This window comes from Nicotiana tomentosiformis, chromosome 5 (genome assembly GCF_000390325.3).
Source record: "Nicotiana tomentosiformis chromosome 5, ASM39032v3, whole genome shotgun sequence".
Classification (NCBI taxonomy): domain Eukaryota; kingdom Viridiplantae; phylum Streptophyta; class Magnoliopsida; order Solanales; family Solanaceae; genus Nicotiana; species Nicotiana tomentosiformis.
This window is the reverse complement of record NC_090816.1, coordinates 110,800,218-110,823,922: the sequence shown is the minus strand read 5'-3', so window position 1 is coordinate 110,823,922 and position 23,705 is coordinate 110,800,218. Positions and strand designations below refer to the sequence as shown.

At 34.4% G+C, this 23,705-nt stretch overlaps 2 protein-coding genes across 5 annotated transcripts; one reads left to right on the top strand and one right to left on the bottom strand.

Annotated features, from left to right (window-relative positions):
* The first annotated feature begins 5,556 nt into the window (after positions 1-5,556).
* Positions 5,557-6,795, top strand: LOC138893003 (secreted RxLR effector protein 161-like). The gene is made up of 3 exons (XM_070176766.1): positions 5,557-5,947; positions 6,606-6,673; positions 6,727-6,795. The coding sequence occupies exons 1-3, from the start codon at positions 5,557-5,559 to the stop codon at positions 6,793-6,795; spliced, it is 528 nt and encodes a 175-aa protein (XP_070032867.1).
* Positions 6,796-9,442: 2,647 nt separating this feature from the next.
* LOC104119801 (F-box/kelch-repeat protein SKIP6) lies at positions 9,443-19,999 on the bottom strand. 4 transcript variants are annotated; one of them, XR_691538.4, is made up of 3 exons: positions 18,751-19,999; positions 17,690-17,842; positions 9,443-9,856 (listed from the first exon to the last, which is right to left on the bottom strand). XR_691538.4 is itself a non-coding variant. In XM_009631389.4 (2 exons), the coding sequence occupies exon 1, from the start codon at positions 19,839-19,841 to the stop codon at positions 18,768-18,770; it is 1,074 nt and encodes a 357-aa protein (XP_009629684.1). In that variant the 5' UTR covers positions 19,842-19,998; the 3' UTR covers positions 9,443-9,856; positions 18,751-18,767. The 4 variants fall into 4 exon arrangements, 3 of the variants coding, with proteins under 3 accessions (XP_009629684.1, XP_009629686.1, XP_070031308.1); XM_009631389.4 differs by lacking the exon at positions 17,690-17,842 and having other exon boundaries at positions 18,751-19,998; XM_009631391.4 differs by lacking the exons at positions 9,443-9,856; positions 17,690-17,842 and adding an exon at positions 12,970-12,994.
* Between the last annotated feature and the right edge of the window lie 3,706 nt (positions 20,000-23,705).

Genomic DNA, 23,705 nt, shown 5'->3' with positions numbered 1-23,705 from the left:
CAGTGTCTGGTTCGATAGGACCAGGAAGAGAGGACACCGCCCCCCCGTTCTGGAGCCAGCGGGTTCTACCTTCGTCCGGGGACTCGAACGAGGTATTTTGTGCTTGCCCTATTGATTCAATAGGTCAAGCAAGTCCGCTGGCGAAGCCTGAGCGGGCGCGGAGAAGGAAAGGCCAAACACTTCGGCCTAACGGGAATGGCCAGGCATGGTGGGGTAGGAGCATCCAGTCGGCAATCTGAACGAGTTTACCGAATTGACGAACAACTTGTTGGAAATTGATTATCGTTGAAGAGTTCAATTCACCAACTTCACAATTGTTTCACAAATTGTAACAATAAAATAAGCAATAGTAGAAGAAAATTAGAGAGAGATTGTGATAGATTGATGATTTTGTAAGAAAAAATAAAATAATGATGGGGTATTTATAGTTGAAAATAGGGAAAAAGTGTAATTATAAAAAGTTTGGGATTAAAACAAAGTTGAGGGGTTAAATGGTTATTTCATAAATAGCCAACGACTATTTTTGACAGCCCAACGGCTATTTTTTACAATCCAACGTTTTTAAAAAAAAAATAAAAAAATAAAAATAAAAATAGCCGTTGGGCCCGCTAGGCCCGCTAAGGGGACCGGGCCGGTTCCGGTCCCGGGCCCTGGCGGGCCAAATGGTCCCGGACTTGGCGGGCCCAATCATAGGACCGGCCCACGAGACCGGACCAGGCCTGCTAAAACCGGACCAAACGATTCTGGCCCGTTTAGCCGTTTGGCCCGTCTGGCCCGCGGTCCTGGGCCAGTCCCGGACCTGGACCGGCCCACTTGCCAGTCCTACATTAAGCCCTGTATTCGAGAAAAAAAACCTATTTTTCCTTTTTGTTTTCCAATTAAGTGTTTGACTTCTGTAAAACATAATTTATATCTTACAACACTAAACCACAAGTACAGTAGAAAAAACATCATCTATTGTGAAAATGTAACAACAATAGTTCATATAGTCATGTCTTAAAACTTATACAATAAAAATACAATATTAAAAAAAAACAAAAAAACAAAACAAAAAAGGAGATATCCTATGTTGTAATTGAATGAACAAAGAACGACAATGAAAAAGCATATTTTAGGGAAGAAATGACAGTAGTATGTCTTCATTTATAATAACCAAATCACACTCATGAAAGAAAAATCCACGAAATTTTACACAAAAAAATGACAAGTATTATATATCTACATTTACACACCCAAAAGGAAAAAGATGAATAATATTAAACCTGTTATGAAAATAATTATATTATGGATATCCATTTATTACTCCGCTATAAATAATCTTCCTGAAGAAGATTATCTATTTAGTACTCTGTTGAAGTTTATCTACAAGCAGCTGATGCAGGCAGGTTGCAAGCAGCTCAATGAAATGATTTGCAGCAACTTCTTATTAAACAGGCAGGTTGCAAGCAGCTCATGCAGACAGCTTACAAGCAGCTAAAGAAAAGCCAGCTGAAAAGCCTCGCAGTTGGTTCCTGAAAAGCCTCGCAGTTGCTTCCTTTCTTCTATAAATAGAGGAGTTTTCAGTTCATTATGTACATAAGTTTGAAGTTTGAATAATATATCAATTTTTCTCTATACTTGTCTTTACTTTACAATATTTATTTTATAACACGTTATCAGCACGAGACTCTGCCATCTCGAGAAAATACTTTGAAAGTATCAGAGGTACGAACTTTCTTTTTCTAAATAATGTCAAATCTTTCTAAACTTGAGTTTGTAGCCTTGGATATATCGGGCAAAAGTTACATGTCTTGGGTGCTTGATGCCAAAATTCATCTTGATGCGATGGGTCTGGCAAACACCATCAAAGATAAAAATAAGGCATCAAACCAAGACTGTGCCAAAGCAATGATATTCTTACGCCATCACCTTGATGAGGGCCTGAAAATGGAATATCTTACTGTTAAAGATCCAGTCATACTGTGGAATAATTTGAAAGATAGATATGACCACCTGAAGATGGTCGTTCTTCCACAAGCACGTTATGATTGGACTCATCTAAGGCTACAAGATTTTAAATTTATCAATGAGTATAATTCTGCTACGTTCATAATTATTTCCCAATTAAAACTATGTGGTGATAATAAAACTGATCATGATATGTTGGAGAAAACTTTCACCACTTTTCATGCCTCGAATATGCTCCTGCAGCAGCAATATCGAGATATGGGATTCAAAAAGTATTCTGAACTTATCTCGCATCTTCTTATAGCCGAGCAACATAATGGGCTATTAATGAAAAGCCATGAAAGCCGATCTACTGGTTCTTGTCCATTCCATAAAGTGAATGAGACGAACTTCCACCAAGCTAAGCGTGGAAGAGGACGTGGCCCCAGTCGTAGTCATGGCCGTGGTCGGGGAGGAAACTCTAATCATGGTAATAACAATGCACCAAAGAACCCTACTTACCACCAGAAGTGGAAAAGGAAGGAACAAAAGCATGAAGCGGTGCAAGCAGCAAAGCCAGAAAATAATGCTATAGATGTGGAGGAAAAGGGCATTGGTCACGTAGCTGTCATATGCCAAAGCACCTGGTTGAACTTTATCAAGCCTCCCTGAAGAAGACAGATAAAAATGCTGAAGCAAATTTTATTTCTGAAGTTAATTTAGACTTCATGCATTTGGATGTAGCTGATTACTTTGCACTCCTGAAAGGAGAAACAAGTCATGTGATCGGTGATGAATCTGTAGAGATCTAAATATTTTAATTTTTATTGTTTGTAGTAGATAGTATGGTTATGTAATTGTTGTATATAAATAAAAGTTATGCTTTGATAATGATATTTACTATCATATTTATTTTGTTTATCTCATTTTGAAGAATATGGATAATCCTCAAATTATGTTTGGATCAAAGACCAATCATGAAGATATTTGTATAATTGATAGTGGAACAACTCATGCCATATTCAAAGATCAAAAATACATTTCTTATTTGCATAAGGAAAAATCAAATATTTATACAATTTCTGGTAATATAAGTTTGATTGAAGGCTCCGGAAGAGCTACTGTATTTCTGCCTAAGGGAACAAAATTTATTATCGACAATGCATTGTTCTCCTCCAAGTCCCGAAGAAACTTGTTGAGTTTTATAGATATTCGCCGAAATGGATATCATGTTGATACAATAGATGAAATGAACGTGAAATATCTTTGTATTACAAAAAATATTTTTGGCCAGAAATACATTGTAAAAAAGTTACCAACTTTATCTTCTGGCTTATACTATTCAAAGATTAGTACAGTTAAAGCACACTCTATCGTAAACCGGAAGTTTACTATTCAAATACTTTTGTGCTTTGACATGACCGTTTGTGCTATCCTGGATCAATAATGATGGGACGAATTACTGAAAATTCGAGTGGGCATCCATTAAAGAACCTGAAGATTCTTACAAATAATGAATTTTCTTATGATGCTTGTTATCAAGGCAAAATGATCACTAGACCATCACCAATGAAGGTTGGCATTGAATCCCCTGCCTTTTTAGAACATATATATGGGGATATATGTGGACCTATTCACCCACAAAGTGAGCTGTTTAGATATTTTATGGTCCTAATATATGTATCTTCAAGATGGTCTCATGTGTGCCTACTGTCATCTCGCAACCTGGCGTTTGTAAAGTTATTAGCCCAAATAATTCGATTAAGGGCACAATTCCCAAATTATCATATAAAGGCTATTCGCCTTGATAATGCTGGAGAATTCTCATCTCAAGCTTTTGATAATTACTATTTATTAGTTGGGATAAAAGTTAAACATCCGGTAGCTTATGTTCATACTTAAAATGGCCTTGCAGAGTCATTTATTAAACGACTGCAATTGATAACAAGACTACTACTTATGAAAACAAAATTGCCTATTACTATTTGGGGTCATGCTATCTTGTACGCAGCATCACTTATCCGTCTCAGACTGACACATTATAATAAATATTCTTTGTCACAATTAGTTTTTGGTCATGAATCAAATATTGCCCATATATGAATTTTTGGATGTGTTGTATATGTGCCAGTAGCACCACCACATCGCAATAAGATGGGCCCCCAAAGAAGGTTAGAAATATATATTGGGTTTGAATTATCCTCTATTATTCGCTATCTTGAACCATTGACGGAAGATTTATTTACTGCTCGATTTGCAGATTATCGATTTGATGAAACAAATTTCCCACAATTAGGGAGAGAGAAAAAGAAAATCAAAAGAGAAATTGTGTGAAAAGTTTCATCATTATCTCACTTTGATCCACGTACCCATATATGTAATTAGGAGGTCCAGAAGATCATCCATTTACAAAATATAGCAAATCAAATGCGAGACGCATTTACTGATTTGAAAAGGATAACTAAGTCACATATCCCTGCAGAGAATGTTCCTATCCGAATTGATGTCCCAACAGGACCATATACTAGTATGAGAGCTAGTGAACCTAAAGCACGCCTGAAACGTGGTAGGCTTTTGGTTTCTAAGGATCGAAATTCTAGAAAAAGAAAATCGACAAATGATCAAAATGATATTATGAAGGGATCTCTTGATGAGACCCAAGATCTGATTAGTTCTGAGATTCCTGAAGAAATCAATGAACCCGAGACTCAAGTGAGTGAGGAACTTTTAATAAGTTCTACTAGTGATGGGATTTATTTAAATCGATCTGAAATAATGGTGGATAATATTTTTTTGCATATAATGTTGCACTTAATATTATGCAAGATAGTGAGAATCTTGAACCCCGATCTGTCGAAGAATGTCGACAAAGATCTGATCGGCCAAAATGGCAAAAGTCAATTCAATCGGAATTGAAGTCACTTGCTAAAAGAGAGGTCTTTGGACCAGTAGTCCAAACACCTGCTGGTATAAAACCAGTTGGTCATAAATGGGTTTTTGTGCGAAAAATGAATGATAAAAATGAAGTTGAAAGATACAAGGCTCGCCTTGTTGCATAAGGATTCTCACAACAACCTGGAGTCGATTATGAAAAAACATATTCACCCGTTATGGACGCCATAACATTTTGATATCTCATCAGTTTAGCCTTACGTGAAAGGCTTGAAATACATCTAATGGATGTGGTTACAGCTTATGTGTACGGGTCACTTGATAATGAAAATCCCTGAATGATTTAAAATACCTAAAGCATATTCAAAATCTCGAAAAATGTACTCAATCAGATTACAAAGATCTTTGTACGGTTTAAAACAATCTAGGCGCATGCGGTATAATCGCCTCATTGAATATTTGCTGAAAGAAGGTTACATAAATGATGTTATTTATCCATATATTTTTATAAAGAAAATGGCTTCAGAATTTGTTATACTTGATGTTTATATTGTTGAAATAAATCTTGTTGGAACTCCAAAAGAGTTCCAAAAGGCAATTGAATATCTTAAGAAAGAATTTGAGATGAAAGATCTTGGAAAGACAAAACTTTGTCTTGGCCTGCAAATTGAACATTTAGCAGACGTGATCTTTATCCATCAATCTGCCTATACAGAAAGGGTATTAAAACGCTTTTACATGGACAAAGCGCACCCATTGAGTACACCAATGGTTGTTCGATTACTTGAAATGAATAAAGATTTGTTCCGACCTCCAGAAGAGGATGAGGAACTCCTTGGTCCCGAAGTACCCTATCTCAGTGCAATTGGTGCACTAATGTATCTTGCTAATGCTACAAGTCCTGACATAGCATTTTCTCTTAAGTTACTTGCAAGATATAGTTCTTCTCATACACAGAGACATTTGAACAGGATTATACATATATTGCGATATTTAAAGAGAACTCTTGATATGGGTTTATTTTATTCTAACAAAGGTAGTGCAGATCTTGTTGGTTATGTAGATGTAAGTTATTTATCTGATCCCCATAAAGCTAGATCTCAAACCGGGTACGTGTTTACATGTGGAGGTACTATCATCTCATAACGCTCCACGAAGCAATCTATTGTTGCTACTTCTTCAAATCATGCTGAAATAATAGCTATTCATGAAGCAAGTAGAGAATGTGTATGATTGAGATCAATAATTCATTTTATTCGAGAAAAATGTGATTTGGAATGTAAGAAAAGACCCACAATTTTATACAAAGACAATGCTGCATGCATAGCCCAATTGAAGGGAGAATTTATAAAAGAAAATAAAACGAAGCACATTTCACCAAAATTATTCTACACACACGATCTTCAGAAAAATGGTGACATTGATGTGCAACAAATCCGTTCAAGTGATAATCCGGCAAATTTATCCACTAAATCTTTACCAACTTCAACTTTTGAGAAGATGGTATACAAGATTGGAATGCGGAGACTCAAATATTTGAAACAAGGTTTTCATCAGGGGGAGTAAAATACGCGATGTACTCTTTTTTCCTTATAAGGTTTTTAATGAGGCAGCTAGCAATGCGTAATACTAAATATGTGTACTCTTTTTTCTTTACTAGAATTTTTTTCCACAGGGTTTTTTCCTAGTAAGGTTTTAACGAGGCACAATACCTTTTAATGAACATACAAGGGGGAGTGTTATGAAAATAATTATACTGTGGATGCCCATTTATTACTTCACTATAGATAATCTTTCTGAAGAAGATTATCCATTTAGTACTCTGTTGAAGTTTATCTACAAGCAACTGATGCAGGTAAGTTGCAAGCAACTCAATGAAATAATTTGCAACAGCTTCTTATTAAACAGGCTGGTTGCAAGCAACTCATGCAGACAACTTACAAGCAGCTAAAGAAAAGTCTTGCAGCTGCTTCTTGAAAAGCCTCGCAACTGCTTCCTTTCTTCTATAAATAAATGAGTTTTCAGTTTATTATGTACATAAGTTTGAAATTTGAATAATATATCAGTTTTTCTCTATACTTGTCTTTACTTTACAATTTTTATTTTATAACAAAACCTAATATTTTTCAATTATATCATTACCACAGTCTAAAGAATTTTGTATACATGTTTTCAAGATTTTAACAAGCAACCTTGAATTTAAAATGTACATTACCTTGAAAGAAGGGCATTTTAGATATTACAGCAATGAAGATAGAAGGCCTAAGAAAGTGTATTTAATTCCTGCTACCACTGACATTTTTGAAGGCTTCTTAAGATAGCCATTATGGAGAAGGTTTTATTCTCATTTTAAGAAGCAACTCGACAGATTTTTGTTCTTGATTGATACGGTACAACGGGTGAAACCAAAAGGTAAATAAATAAATAAAATAGAAATTGTTAGTTAATTTTGATGGCAACTAATAATGAAGGGTTACACCCTTCAGATAAATTTAATATTTTTATTTATTTATTTAAATAATTCAGATTATTAAAAATGACATTTAGGTAATTCAAGTTTTTAATTTAGGGGTTCCCAATTTTATAATAATATAGATTATTATTGACTGTTTTTTTACCCCTGAGTTACTACTAGTCAGACTATCAAGTTATGATGTATGTGGCCACCAACTTTTTGTACCCGTGAATTATTCCGCATCGGGGCCGGCTTAACCCCTTAAGCAGTTGAGTTGAAGTATTCGCTTTAGGCCTGGCAAATATTTAGGCCCCAAAAATGATTATTGTTATAAATATAAGTTTTCAATATTTTATTTAAATATTATTATTCAATAATTTCTCTCTCTCTCATCAATTAGGATAATCTAATTATTTTTTTATCAGCCTTATTGTTTTCCTCTACTAATCTAACTATATTTACCTAATTATTTTTCTCTATTCATTTAATCACTTGAGCATATTTTATGTATAAGTCAACACACTCTAATTGCCACAGGATACACGTACGAGATGCACGGGTGACACACGACATGTATGGTGCATGAGATGCACGTGTAATACACGGATGTACGAGATGCACGTGTGATGAACATAAAAGATGTTTATTAAATTACTTGAGACCTCTTATAAAGTATTTTTAAGCCACTAATTCTATCGAGCCGCTTCTATTATACATCCACGACCTTTGGCTTGCGGATGTTAGAGGAGCAAGTTTAACATGCATGCACATGTCTTTCACCTAAAAATGAAGATCGAAATGTAGATAATCAGTATCGTGCGGCTGTTTTTCTTTATTATTATTATTATTATTATAAAGAGGAGTATGCTATAATTGTAACTTTATTATGCTTTGCATAGTTGACATGGACTAGAACTTACAAACAGAACTAAAAATATTTGGCCTAATTTGGTAGTTGGCCTTTGGAGATCGAGTTTCCTGGAAGTACGAGTGAAAGAAACATGGATTTTGTCTGCATCATCAACACTACTTTTACAAATACATTTGGACCTATTTGTCCATACAAAATTTTCTTTTCTTTTTTGAATTTTTGGGTAATACATTGGGCTGATTTGAAATTATTTTTGAAGATGAGTTTTCAAGTTTGAAAAAGTGGGTTTTACCACTTTTTCATGTAAAATTTAATTTTCCCTCACAAAACTACAATATTTTTCAATGAAATGCATGTCCAAATACAACTTCAATTTTCAAATACCTTTTTTAAAATTAATTCCAGAAACTACTTTTTTGTAAAAAATTATTATCTCCAAACGCTTATAAAGTAGCAATTTGTTTTATAACTTCATTCTCAATTGCACAGAGTTGTTGAAACTTAAAACTCAAGCAAGCAGATCCTTTTATAGTTTAACAGAGTTAAAGGTTCTCTAATTATGCAGGAAAACAGTGGCCTTCTAGTTATGTGCATTTGTTCATTTATTGCTTTAAACTTAGCAAATATCTGCAAGACAACGGTTAAACTTCAAATTCTTTAGAAAGGGTGAATATTTCCAAGAAACGCTTGGGACTCTTTGTATTACACTATTACTCTAAGCTTTGGTTTGGTAATTTTTAGAAACAAAAATACAACATAATATTACTGCAATGTCAGTTTTTCTCCAGAGCACTTACTAAAACGAATTCAATTCTGCTGAGTCTTCAATCACTAGACTAATAAAGCTTTAAAAAAAAGTGTTTTTTTCCAAAGTTTTAAAGTGTTTGGCCAAACTTTTAGAAGGAAAAAAAGTGATTTTGAGTAGAAGCAGAAGCAGTTTTAGAGAAGCAGAAAAAAGTAATTTCTCCTCAAAAGCACTTTTGAGAAAAATACACTTAAAAATACTTTTTAAAAGATTGGTCAAACACTAATTGTTGCTCAGAAGTGCTTTTCCAATTGATTAGCCAAACACAAATTGTTTCTCGCCAAAAATACTTCTGAAAAAAGCACTTTAAAAAAAAATATTTTTCAAAATAAGCTGATTTTAGAAGTTTGGCCAAACAGGCTATAAAATTCAATAAACAATAGGGTGGTCTCATAAGTAATCGTTCGAATCATAGATGGAAAATTGTCTGTTTTAATTTAAAGGTTATTCTATGACCAACTTAAAGCTAGAGGATAAAAATTGAGTATCACTATGACTGAAAGATAAATTAGTAAAATTTACTTCTTCAAAGTTACAACTCAACGGTTCGTGAACTAGTAGTTAATTAGCTGTGTACAAAAGCAGACTTTCTACATCGCTTACAATTACAAACTTTTGCTCATAACTTAGTTACACTAGAATTTGTTCCAAGAAATCGCGCAGAAGCTTTCCAGAAATGTGTTTGAAACACAAACTCACATTCCACAAGTGGCCAGCCTAGCACTGAAAGTTGAACCAGAAGCAGACTTACCTTTATCTGGAAATTGGCCTATGGAACATTCAACAACTTGGAAATATTGATTCTTGAGGGTTCAGACTCGATGTTCTCTATCGGTATCTGAATTTCTGCAGTCATATATTGAATTCTCAGAGACAAAACCGCAGCATTATCATGCATGACCAGCACCTTCAATCGGCATAGAAACTTATCAGCCTCTAATTCAAAGAGAGTTTCAGCAAAATATATGGGTACAATACAGAACAACAAACTCATATCAACAACAGTAAATCCAAGAATCACATTCCTTATCCAGTGTTTTGTTGTAAAAGGTGTGAGTGCGAGATGGGACATAAGCCCGCGAATTTTGTGAAATAGTTTATAAATTAATAAATTGAGCACAAGCGACAAATGGGGATTGTGAAAAATACATCAAAATGTACAAATCTAAAAGTAAATTGTAAAACAATTAGGAAATGGCGATTTTTTGATTGAACTATTTTGGATTAACATACCATGGTTTCTGAAACTGATTTAGGGCCCAACTAGACGCAATAAGACTTATTGGATAACCCTCCAGCTCATAGCATGCACCGCACAAATGATGGGTTCAACTCAACCCATCTATTTTCGACACGAAATACAGATACACATGTATTTTGGAGGAGCTTTGGCAGGCTTTGTATAATACACCATAAGAAAAGAAAAGGAGTCATTGTATTTAACAGATTAGACAAAGTAAAAAGAAATAAGATGAAGGGCATTAATAAATAGGCCTAGACCCACACTTCGCGAACAACATTTGGGAAGGGATTAAAGATCAAGAGCAACCGCCACTTGAGTGCTTCACAACTGTACGACAAATATAAACCAAGCCTTCTCTTGGTCATTATGTTCGGGAAAGAAATGCAGCAGCTATTCGTTGCTTCAAGCTCTTCCATTTTTGCGTGAAATGAGGATTTAAAAGGGAGACCATAAGGCTTAAAGCAAGTTCGTACAAATCAAGAAGTGTTCAAAAATCCCAAAACCTCAAGCAACTAGTAAGCTCCACTCAAGGTAACCCTTGTGCTCTTTTTGAAAATTTTACCATTCTTTGAGATATGGTATGAATATTTGAGATTTAAATGAAGTATTTCAGCTTAAATGAAATTACAACATGAGTTGGATTTGAATTGAACTTAGAAATCTATGGAATTGAACCATAACCCCCAAATCAATAAATTAAGGAAAATTGGATGACTATAAATTTTGATAAAAAATTAAGTAAATATTTGGACTCAAATGTATCGTGTCTGTATAAGATAAGTGAGTTCATAGATCAACCTCAGCAACTGCTACGGAATAACTTATCTAGGTCAACATTTGAAATGTACTAATTAATTGAACTGGTTGGACGCATCCCATCCTATTTATCAGATATTGATTTAACTGGACTAGGAGGATATTGAACTATCCACCGTCATCTGATACTGATATTGTGCCATGATATGCAATGAGTGCATCTATACTATCTGTGTTGTACTAGCATATTCATAAATTACACGTGTCGGGTCATGCACGTGCAATGAAGCATAAATACATGAAACATTGGATGAACTTTGGTGGCCTGGCAAGCCTATAGGCCACCGCACCCACCCTTGCAATATCTCATACAACCAATATATTCCGACTCAAATTGCCTCTCTTCTCAAACCTCATCGCACATTTCATGGAAAAACCTTTAGAAACAACGAATCATCCATAGTGAACTCCAAGTCGTGACTCCTCTTGTGTGCATAGTAGATGTATATGCATTAAATATCTTTATGGGGTGACTATAATAGTCACTCCCTACATTCCAGGAAGAACGACACTAGTTTCTTATTAGTCCGCTCAAAAAAGAATGACACCTTTCTAAATTTGATAAAGTTGATCTATAAACTCACTAATTTGATACGGACCTAATACGTTTTCGAATTATCCATAATCCAATGAGTCCAAATATTTACTTAATTTCCCAATCGGAGTTCAAAAAGTCATTTAACCTCGTTACTAATTTGAGGGTTAGGGCTCAATTCCTAACATTTCTAAACTCAAAAGCTTCAAATCAAATCAAACACATGGTATAGTATCATCTAAAATCTCCAATACTGATGCCTATATCTCAAGCAGTAAAAAAAATGCAAAAAAAAAATAAAAAAAAATATATATATTACCTTGAATAAAGCTTATTAGTCTCTTGAGGTTTTGAGATTGATGCGCACTTCTTGATTTGTATAAACTCGCTTTAAGCCTTACGCTCTCCCTTTAAATACCTATTTTTTATCTGGTTTCCTCTTTCCCTTTTAAATCCCTATTTCACACAGCAAGTGAAACAACTTAAAGTAGTAAATAGTTATTGCATTCCTTTTATGATGATAATGACCAAAAGAAGGCTTGATTTATATTCATGTAGTTGTGAAATATTCAAGTAATTATTGTCCTTAATCTTGTTAATCCCTTGTCAAATGTTGTTTGCAAAGTTTGGACTTGGGGTCCATTTTATTATGAAGCTCTTTTCATTTTATTCTACTTTTCTAATCTCTTAAATATAACTGCTTCTTTTTCCTTATGGGGTATTACATTCTCCCACAATTAAAATAACGCTCGTCCTCATACGAGTCTAACATACTTTGAGTATCAAATAGTTGCAGATACTTGCTATGCATATCCTACTCAGACTCTCAAGTAGCCTTCTCAACCTGATGGTTCTACCACAGTACTTTGACGGCAGAAATCTTCTTCGATCTCAAGTAGCAAGCTTGTTTGTGTATAATAGTTATCGAGATCTCCTCATAGGACAACTCCACATCCACTTGCACAACTTGAGCTTAATAATATGTGTCAGGTCATGCACGTGCTTGGAAGCAAAGACACATAGAACACCGAATGGACCTTGCTAACTCTGGTGGCAGGGCAAGCCTATAGGCCACCATACCCACCTGTTGTAATATCTCATTGGCTAATATACCCCATACTCAATTTGCCTTTCTTCTCGAACCTCATCACATATTTCATCGTAAGAACCTTTAAAAATACCCAATCACCCACCATGAACTCTAAGTCACGACTCCTCTTGTCCATATAGTAGATGTATGCATTAATTATATATATGGGGTGCCTATAATAGGTTACTATGTGTTATTTCTATTCATTATTATGTCGCTTTAAGTACTTTGACGAAGAACTGTTGCATCGCTTTCCGTTTATGATGAAGGTTTTCATAGGATTCTCTAAGATAGTGAGATTAATACACACTCTTGGATTAATACACACTTCTTCCTTTAGTGGCCATAAAACCAGAAAGCACTGAAACAAATAGAATAATCACTAGCATGCTTGAGCAGTCACCTGCTTCATTCTGTTATGAAAATGCTAAAGGAACTACAATTTGTGTAGACCTTTAGAAGAGTTATTTTATTAAACAAAATCTTGAGAAACTTAAATTCATGATGCGTCTTATGAGCCATTAATAAGCGTTACCAGAATAAAAATATTTCATCAGAAGCTATTAATTACTAGGTTCAGCTGGAGAGCCAAAAACTGAGGAGCAAGATTTTTAATTACTCATTTGAATCAACCTATTATCCGCTGAAACAAAGGTACCATGTTCTTCCCCAAATATCAACCTTCAATTTTCTGTTATTTTGTAACTTTTTTGAGTGTCATTTCTCTGTTTAAAAAGTGGACTCCCGGTGATTGATTTTGTGGGGGTCTCAAAGATATGACATTTACATTGTCTCACGGCATTATAATTGAGATAATTTTTGATTCAGTGGCGAACAAATGGGAGCAAGACAAAAATATGTGTTGCTTCTTCAAATTTATTATCTGTAACAATGTATCTTGTTTGTACATTATGAATTTGTCTCCTAACAAATGAGACATAAACATAGGTACGAGAACTTTCTACTCGAAAAAGGACAAACTAAACTTTTGTCTTCAAAGCATAACTAAGGTAAAATTACATTTTTCCTTACATTTAAAAAAAAGTTTCTTTCTGGCTTTGTTCGATGTGCAATAGCTATATGGTTTTGTTTGTTTATTTGCTTCTTGTCTCTCATTCATCATTTTGTTTAAAGAATCTTTTTATCAATTAACAAAAGTATGTACAATTAACAAAAGTATGTAAAGTAACAGAAAATATAGCTTTTTGTTCTTGAACTATATGCTTGATTTTTATTTTTATTTTTTTTACAAATTTTGTCTCATAGCCATAAAAGAAAAATAGTCAACTTTCAAACTCATTGAAAGAAATGTGATTATGTAATGTGTACAATAATCTTCAAGTTCCTTAGATGTTATAAATTTTGTTGCTACGAACCATCTTTTGGAGTTAAGTGAACTAATTTCTTTTTTTTTTTTATAATGGTTTACGAAAAAAACTTATAAATCATTCTACTTATTGAATTGATTCACATAGATTTATTTTTCATTATAAACCACTGTAGTTTGATAAAACTGCATCTTAAAATTCTACTCAATTGTAATAGTTGGCTACTTCCAGCAAATACCATTTATTGAGAAGTACTTCAATGTTGTTTGTAGCAAGACATACGTATGCATGATCTTCGAAAAAGAATTAGTCGCTTGACCAATAACCATGACACGGAACCAGTTAAAAATTCCACGAAAGCATCCAGAAAAAATATTCCACATCTAGAAGTTGTTTATCCAGGTAATTACAATAAAACTTTTGTGCAATATTGTCATTCTTCTTCAATTAGACAAAATTTACATGTTTGTTTAATCATATCTAGCTAACTCATGAAGCATGGACATTCCAAGAGAGTTGGCAATTAACTACCATTATGATGGCTATTTTGCATTTTCTCCATCTAGAAAATATGTAAGTGGACATTTGATGAAAACAAGCATTGACAGTAAATTTCATATGTTTCTTCGCTAGTTAAATTGAAAAAGTATTGTAACTTCAATATTCTTAAGGGAGATAAGCTCTTTTATTTGAGAGGTGATAGAGTTATCAGTGATTATGATAGGCTAGTGGTGTCGTGACGATTCAGATGTTAAGAACGAGCTTGTTAGTTAAGAGAGGCATAAGGAGAAATTGTGATATGTTTATGAGTACTTTTCCGGAGAAAATAGTTTTAGGGATAATTCGTTTGAAGAGTTAAGAGAAGCAGTTAAGGAAGAACATGAATCAACAAATTCAACAGGTATTTTTTTTTTATCAATCTTAGTCACTTTTATCGACATTTCTACTTGAAATATATTTAATTAATCTTTAAATGTAGGTTTCAACATTGAGAAAAGAAAAATCAGAGGGCGTACGAGGTGCATGAAAATAATCAACTTACAAGAGGTACAAGATCGCCGATGGAATTTGTTGAGGATCATCAAGCTATTGGTGAGAATACAACCAAATTCATTTGGTTTTTGGGCCAAACAGTTAGAAGTCAAACTTGTTGCCCTTTAAAAGTAAATGTTTTCATTGTTTTTTTAAGAATATTTTTCAATGTTTCTAAGCCTTATAGATAATAACTTTTATTGAAAATTTACAAGAAATGGATGAGGAACATCAAGCTATTGCTGAGAATGCTTTCAATTTTTCTTACTCAATCTCTTTCCAACCATTTACTTTTTAAGGACAACAAATTCTATTTCTAAATATTTGGCCCAAAAACCAAATAAAATTGGGTTGCATTCTCACCAATAGCTAGATATCCCCAACAAATTTCACATTTTGGTCCCTCTTGTAAAGTTGATTATTTTCATGCACCACGTAGGCCCTCTAATTTTTCTTTTCACAGTGTTGGAACTTACATTTAAAGATTAAATAAATATACGTCAAGTAGAAATGTCGATAGAAGTGACTAAAATCAATAAAAAGAATACCTGCTGAATTTGTTGATTCATGTTCTTTCTCAGCTGCTTTGCCTAGCTTTTCAAATGAATTATCCCTACAACTATTTTCTCAGAAAAAGTACTCATAAAAGTATCACAATTTTATGGGAGTGTATAAATCTCAATGGGTTTCTCCTTATGCCTCTCGTAATTAATAAGAATGTTCTTAACATCTAAATCTTCATAACACCACTAGCCCATCATAATCATTGATAACTATATCCCCTCTCAAATAAAAGAGCTCATCTCCCTTAAAAATATTGAAGTTCCAATGCTTTTTCAAATCATCCAGCGAAGAAACATATGAAATCTACGTCAGTGCTTGTTTTCATCAAATGTCCACTTACTATGATCAATAAAAAAAAGAATACCTGTTGAATTTTTTATTCATGTTCTTCCACAAACATTTCGCTCACCACTTCAGACGAATTATCCCTAAAACTATTTTCTTCGAGAAAAATACTCATAAAAATATCATAATTTTTTGGTAGTGTATAAATCTCAATACCCTTCAACTTATGCCCCTCGTAACTAATATACATATTCTTAACATTTGAATCTTCACAGCGTTCCACTAGCCTATCATAATCACTAGATAACTCTATCACCTCGCAAATGAAAAAAAAAATTATCTCCCTCAAGAATACAATGCTTTTCCAAATCATCCACCAGATCAAAAAAACATATGAAATCAACGCCAATGCTTGTTTTCATCAAATGCCACTTATATATTTTCTAGAAGGAGAAAGTGTAAAATAACCACTAAATAGTAGCTAATTGCCAACTCTCTTGATACACACTTTCTAAGATATCAATGAACATGAGTTAACTAGATATGGTAAAACGAACACGCAAATTTTGTCTAGTTAAAAAAGAAATTAATAATGAATTCAATATTTCTCAAAGTTTTATTGCAATTACCCCAATAAAAAACTTTTTCTACATTTTGTGTGGACAAATTTTCTTTAGCATATGCCCTTTTTGAAACTCTTAAAGGTCTCATGTCATGATTATCAATCAAGCGATTAGTTCTTTACCGAATATCATTCCTACCCATATCTTGTGACAAACAAGCATTTGCAAGATATTAAAATATTTCTTCATAAATACAAATATTAATGGTAGTTAATATTAATATTAACTACCATTAAAAACAAATATTAATGGTAGTTGTTGTAAGTAGCCAACTATTACAATTGGGTAGAACCTCAATATGCAATTTTATCGAACTTTAATTGTTTAAAAAGTTTGAGCGAGGCAACTCAATTAGTAGAATGATTTATAAGTTTTTCTAAAAGAAAGATAAACCACAACAATAAAAACTAATCTATTCAACTACAAAAGATGGCCTGCAGTAACAAAGTGTATAATATCAAAGGATCTCTCATAAATCATTGCACACATTACATAACCACCTCTTTCAATGAGTTTGAAAGTGGATTGTTTTTCTTTGATGGACATGAGACAAAATCTTTAAAAGTATAAGAAAACCAAACACATAGTGCAAGTACTAACAACTATACTTTTTGTTGCTGTACATGGCTTTTGTTAATTGATTCAAAAGACTCTTTAAACAAAATAATGAATAAAAAAAGAAGCAAATAAACAAACAAAATCATGTGGCTATTGTGCATCGCAAAAAGCCAAAAAGAAACTCTTTTCTAAACATATGAGAAAAAGCAAACAACAAAGAAAAAGATGTAAATTTTATCTTGGTTATGCTTTGAGAAGAAAAATTCAATTTATTCTTTTCCCGGCAGAAAATTCTTGTACCTATATTTTAGGTCTCATTTATTAGAAGACGAAATCTTAACGTACAAACAAGATACATTGTTACTAGTAATAAATTTGAAAAAGCAACAAACATGTTTGTGTCTCGCTCCTATCATTCACCACCAAATCAAAAGATATGGCAGTGCCATTTAGTAATGATTACAAAGAAAAATATCTCCACTATAATATCTTGAGACAATGTAAATTTTATATCTTTGAGACCCCCTACAAAAGCAATCACTAGGAGTCCACTTTTTAACCAGAATTGAACAAAAAGATGACACTCCAAAAAGTAGCAAAATAAACAAAATAACAAAAAATTGAAGGTTGAAATTTGGGGATTTAGACAGGGTAAGAAGACGGTACCTTAGCTTCCGTGAATGATAGGTTGATTTAGACGAGTAATCAAAAATATTGCTCCTCAGTTTTTGGCTTTCTTTCAAGTGTTTAGTGTTTTTGGCCCTCTAACCTTGCACTTAAGTTTTTGGCTCTTTATGTGGAGATGATTGTCTAGCATCACTGCAAATAATTATGCAGGATTTTGCTGTAGAGTCATAAACGTTACTGCAACAATCTTTCTTCCTTTTTAGATTGGTATAGGTTAGTAGAGCTAACTTTATAAAAGCAAGTTAGAAGATTTGATGATTTAAAGCAAATCCCATCTAAAGCACACAAAGGCACTTGTGCTACTTGTGATGCGTTGACAATTAACATGAATTAAGCTTTATGAGATAGTTCCAACTCCTTCATATTCAGCAAAATTCAACTTTATGACCCAAATCGACCTCTTGGACCCCTAAAGATATTTTTTCCAAGTTTCAACATTTTCCAGGAAAACTAACAGAACAAATGGACATAGCATACTAAAGAGTTAACAATGATGGAAAGAACATGCATGGATCATGTCATAGACAAATAAGAAGTCTACAAATCCAACTTCAACTAGTATTGACTTTAAAGGTCCTGTCCACTCTTTCATATTAAGTTAATTCTAATTCACTATCCATTCCAGGCATCCCCCCTCCCCCTGTTTCTGCTCCGAACACCATAAGCACATCTACCACACAAAGTAGCGATAATCCACAAACTACATATTAGTGAGTGAATTATGCATTCAGTCTAATATATCCTATTTTCAAATAGAATACACATAAAAAAATGCTATGATAGCCAATAAACCCAAATTATTCACAACATTGTGAATTAATGGGACCAAGTGTATGAGTTAATTAGTGTTACTCACCAACTGGCCCAAGTCAATAAAGCTTTTATATAAGAAGCATTAACTTCTGAGTTAACTATTAAAAGCACCAAATACTGAAAAGGCTAAAGAAAATAAATGAAATGACAACAGCAAACAGTCAGATTATCATGGACAAAATACCAATTCACACAAATGGTTAACAAAAGCTAGAGAATAGCCGCACCTCGTCTGAAGTAAACATCACAAGTCAACTGCAAAGCAATGCACAATTGAAGCACCATTAGGAACAACAAGAATCACATCCGACCACAAGATGCTCCCACTCAACCCTCCGCCCTTGTCCTTCCAAACTTCAATCTCTGCGCACATAATGTCAACCTCCTTGCCATTCCTCTTGCCTTCCCACGCAACACACAACCTCTCATCGAAATTCACCATCGTCGCGCCACACAAGAACCTAGGCAACCCCTTCTCCACCCCTTTCAATTCCTTCCACACATCTTCCTTCATGTCATACCCTCTAATCTTACCCAAATAATCATAACAATACAACACTCCTCCCACCACCGCGGCTCGTCCCCTCCACCCCAAATCAAGCCTTTTCGTTACACTCCCCCATTCCCCACCCCCAACATCATACACCACCCCTCCCCTATCCGCCATTGCATACACCCTATCACCCACCACTGCACTGGCATGCATCCACTTGTCTCTGACCTCAATTGGACTCGGCAACGCAGCCCATAACCCCGTTAATGGATCAAAAACTTCGGCCCAATTCATCGACCTAGCCCAATTATCAACAACACACCCACCCATTACATAAATCTTCCCATTCACAACCCCAGCTGCGGCAAACTCCCTACCAATCCTCATTCTTGGCCCCATTTCCCAACAATTAAACCTACAATCGAAAACCCACACATTATTCGAAGGGATTTCACCAATGGACCCACCAATCACATAAATCTTTGGGCCCAAAACTGCATAAGCCGATCCAATGGGCTTACAGGGTATTGAAGGAAGGGGGAAAAGCTTTCTGTATTTTTGTGGGTGAGGGTGTTGGAAGAGAGTGTACCAGTGGAAAGTGGAGTTTATGCGGAGGTTGAGGAAGAGGAAAGTTTCGGTAGTACGTAGAATTGACCGGGTGGTGTAGAGTTCAGTGGAGCTTAGGGCGAAGCGCCAAGATTTGGAGACAAGAGAGAGAATAGGGTGATGGGAACGTGGGACTCTGGCTAAGCACTGTAATGCTACGTCGTCTGGGAGGTTTGGTATGAGCTGAGATTGTGGGTCTGCAGTGCCAAGATCCGCCATTTTTCCCCCTACGACTCTAAAGAGAAGAAATATTATGTACAGAGCTGAGAATGGCAGGAGAAGGGGGTTGGAGGTGAGGTGGTGGATCTAGGTTACTTTGATGGAGGTCAATATTGGAAAAGAGAATGGAGGTCAATCTCAAACTGGGGAGGGTTTTGTTTTGGTGGGGGGGGGGGGGGGGTGTTAAGGAGAAATGTACAAGCATGGAAGCCAAGCATACTAACAAATCAACAACAATACCGGAAACCAAACGTTGTACATTTGTTATGCGGAGATTAACTAAACATTCCGAACTTTGTACTCCTTAGTTCATGCCAAATGCAATAAAATAATAAGGATTTTTATACCATGATTGTCCTATCCTTAAACTTTGCAGTACATTTTATAGCTCGAATAACCACAAGCTTAATTTACTAACGTAGGACTGACTACTGAGCACCCCGAATTGTCTTTTTTGTTATCTATTTTAGGTTTTATATACAACACAAGTGGTAGATATAAACTGTTAAATTGATTGCATAGCATGTTGTGAACCTATCAAGTATGCTACCGTAAAAATATACTTTTTACACATACAATATATAGAGGCATATAAATCAGTAACAACTCTTGTATAGCTATTTGAACTGTTCTAACGAGTTATGATTTTACTATTGCACAAAAAAAAAATAATGTGCAAAAGAGGTGTAAAAGAGGCGCAAAAAAAAGTTGCAAGGGGAAGTTCACAATGTTACACTTTAATATATGATCTATTATACATATTCTAATATGTGGAAGACTTGAGTTCAAGTATGAGCGGTTCATGGTGGTAGAGAGTAGTGATAATATGAATGTAAGGGGTAGTGACCTTTGTTTGGAATTTAGGGCAGGAATGAGGATATGCCCCGGAAAGAATTTAAGTTTGATCACTATGATGTTATGGTGGTCAAGTTGGTGTAGAATTTCAAGTGGGTCGAGGATGAGTCTGCCCACTTGACTTGGAAGAACTCCTTTTGATGGTGAAACGAAGAATCTTCTTAGGAATTATGGCAGCTAATTGGTTTGCTACCTTAATTTCTACTTTGTTGGTGTGAGTTTGATTTTTTACCTTTTAGTCCCCACTTTAATTTTATCTTTCACTCCTTCATGTAAAATACCAAAAATTAAAAAAAGAAGATCCTCTCGTTGCTATGGCCATTCAGAGAAATATTCCATTTTAGGATTTAATGTTCGCTACTGCTATCATTATTTTTTTTTTTTTTATAAAGTAAAGGCATCATTAACGATTACAAGCGCCAAAATAAACCCAAAATGGTATATGATAAAACTAATTTTGCTGATGTTCTTTTGTCTCTCGATGGAAAAGAAAAGCTAGAAGAAGATGAATGGTGGCTATTCTTTATTAAGTCCATCTTTTTATTATCCATTTTAGATTTTACATACAACACAAGTGGTAGATATATTCTGTAATATTGACTGAAATGCATATTGGGAACCGACCATGAGAATACTTTTTACACAGAATATACAAAGGCATATAAATTCATATGTAATAATTTCTTTTATAGTTATTTGAGTTGTCTTAGCGAGTTCTGATTTTATTATTGCACGAAGGAAATGAAGTGCAAAGTACGTGCAAAAGAGGTGTAAAAGAGGCGCAAAAGAAGTTGTAAGAAGAAGTTCACAATGTTACACTGAAAAACTTGTGATTGATGTTGACACTGCCCGGATGCCATATTTACAAGCAGTGGTGAAGGATATTCTAAGAGTTCATCCTCCAAGTTCACCTCTCTCGTTCGTGAGGCTTTCTATATCTGACATTTAACTTAGCAACAATATGGTTATTTCTTCCCATGCAATAATAATTTTTAATATGTGATCTATTAAACATGATTCTAATGCGTGGAAGGCTTGAGTTCATGCCCGAGCTGTTCATGACAGTGGAAAGTGGTACTTATATGGATGTAAGGGGTGGTGACCTTTGTTTGGAATTTAGGGCATGAAGGAGGATATGCCCTAGAAAGAATTTAAGTTTGGTCATTATGATGTTATGGTGGTCAAGTTGGTGCAGAATTTCAAGTGGGTTTAAGATGGGGTCTGCCCACTTGACTTGGAAGAATTCCTTATGTTGTCTTGTGAAATGAAAAATTTTCTCAGAAATTATGGCAACTAATTGGTTTGCTACCTCAATTTCTGCATTGTTTGTGGGAGTTTGATTTCCCACCTTTTAATCCCTACTTTCATTTTTTCTTTCACTCCTTCATGTAAATTACTAAAAAGTAAAATAAGAAGATCTTGTCGTTGCTATGGCCATTTAGAGAAATGTTTCATTTTAGGATTTAATGTGTGCTACTGCTATCATTATTTTTTTTTCTAATGTAAAGGCATCATTAACGATTACAAGCGCCACTCTAAACCCAAAATGGTGTATGATAATACTAATTTTGTTGAAGTTCTTTTGCTCTCGATGGAAAAGGAAATCTAGAAGAAGATGAATAGTGGCTATTCTTTAGTAAGTCCATTTTTTTGTTATCCATTTTATATATACATACAACACAAGTGGTAGATATAATTTGTAATATTGACTGAAATGCATATTGGGAACCGACCATCAAAATACTTTTTACACATAGAATATACAAAGGCATATAAATTCATGTGTAATAATTATTTTATAGTTTAGAGAATTATAATTTTATTATTGCACGAAGAAAATGAAGTGCAAAATACGCGCAAAAGAGGTGTAAAACAGATGCAAAAAAAGTTGTAAGAAGAAGTTCATAATGTTACACGGAGAAAACATAGGATTGATACTGACACTGCTCGGATGCCATATTTACAAGTAGTGGTGAAGGAGATTCTAAGAGTTCATCCTCCAGGTTCACCTCTCTCGTGTGGGAGGCTTTCTATATCTGACGTTCAACTTAGCAACCATATGGTTATTCCTTCCCATGCAATAACAACTGTTAATATGCGATCTATTAAACATGATTCTGATGTGTGAAAGACGTGAGTTCAAGCCCGAGCGGTTCATGATGGTGAAAAGTGGTGCTTATATGGATGTAAGATATGGTGACCTTTGTTTAGAATTTAGGACAGGAAGGAGTATATGCCCTGGAAAGAATTTACGTTTGGTCATTATGATGTTATAGTGGTCAAGTTGGTGTAGAATTGCAAATGGGTCGAACATGGGGTCCGCTTACTTGACTTGGAAGAACTCCTTATGTTGTCTTGTGAAACGATGAATCTTTTTAGGAATTATGGCAGCTAATTGGTTTGCTACCTTAATTTCTGCTTTGTTGGTGAGAGTTTGATTTCCAACCTTTTAGTCCCTACTTTCATTTTTCCTTTCACTCCTTCATGTAAAATATCAAATATTAAAAAAAAAAAGATCCTCTCGTTGCTATGGCCATTCAGAGAAATATTCCATTTTAGGATTTAATGTGTGCTACTGCTATCATTATTTTTTTCTAAAGTAAAGGCATCATTGACGATTACAAGTGCCACTCTAAACCCAAAATGGTGTATGATTATACTAATTTTGTTAACGTTCTTTTGTCTCTCGATGGAAAACAAAAGCTAGAAGAAAGATGAATGGTGGCTATTCTTTATTAAATCCATCTTTTTGTTATCTATTTTAGATTTTACATTCTAATACAAGTGGTAGATATAATCTGTAATATTGACTAAAATGTATATTGGGAACCGACCATAAGAATACTTTTTACACATAGAATATACAAAGGCATATAAATTCATATGTAATAATTTCTTTTATAGTTATTTGAGTTGTCTTAGCGAGTTCTGATTTTATTATTGTACGAAGGAATGAAGTGCAAAGTACGTGCAAAAGAGGTGTAAAAAGAGGCGCAAAAGAAGTTGTAA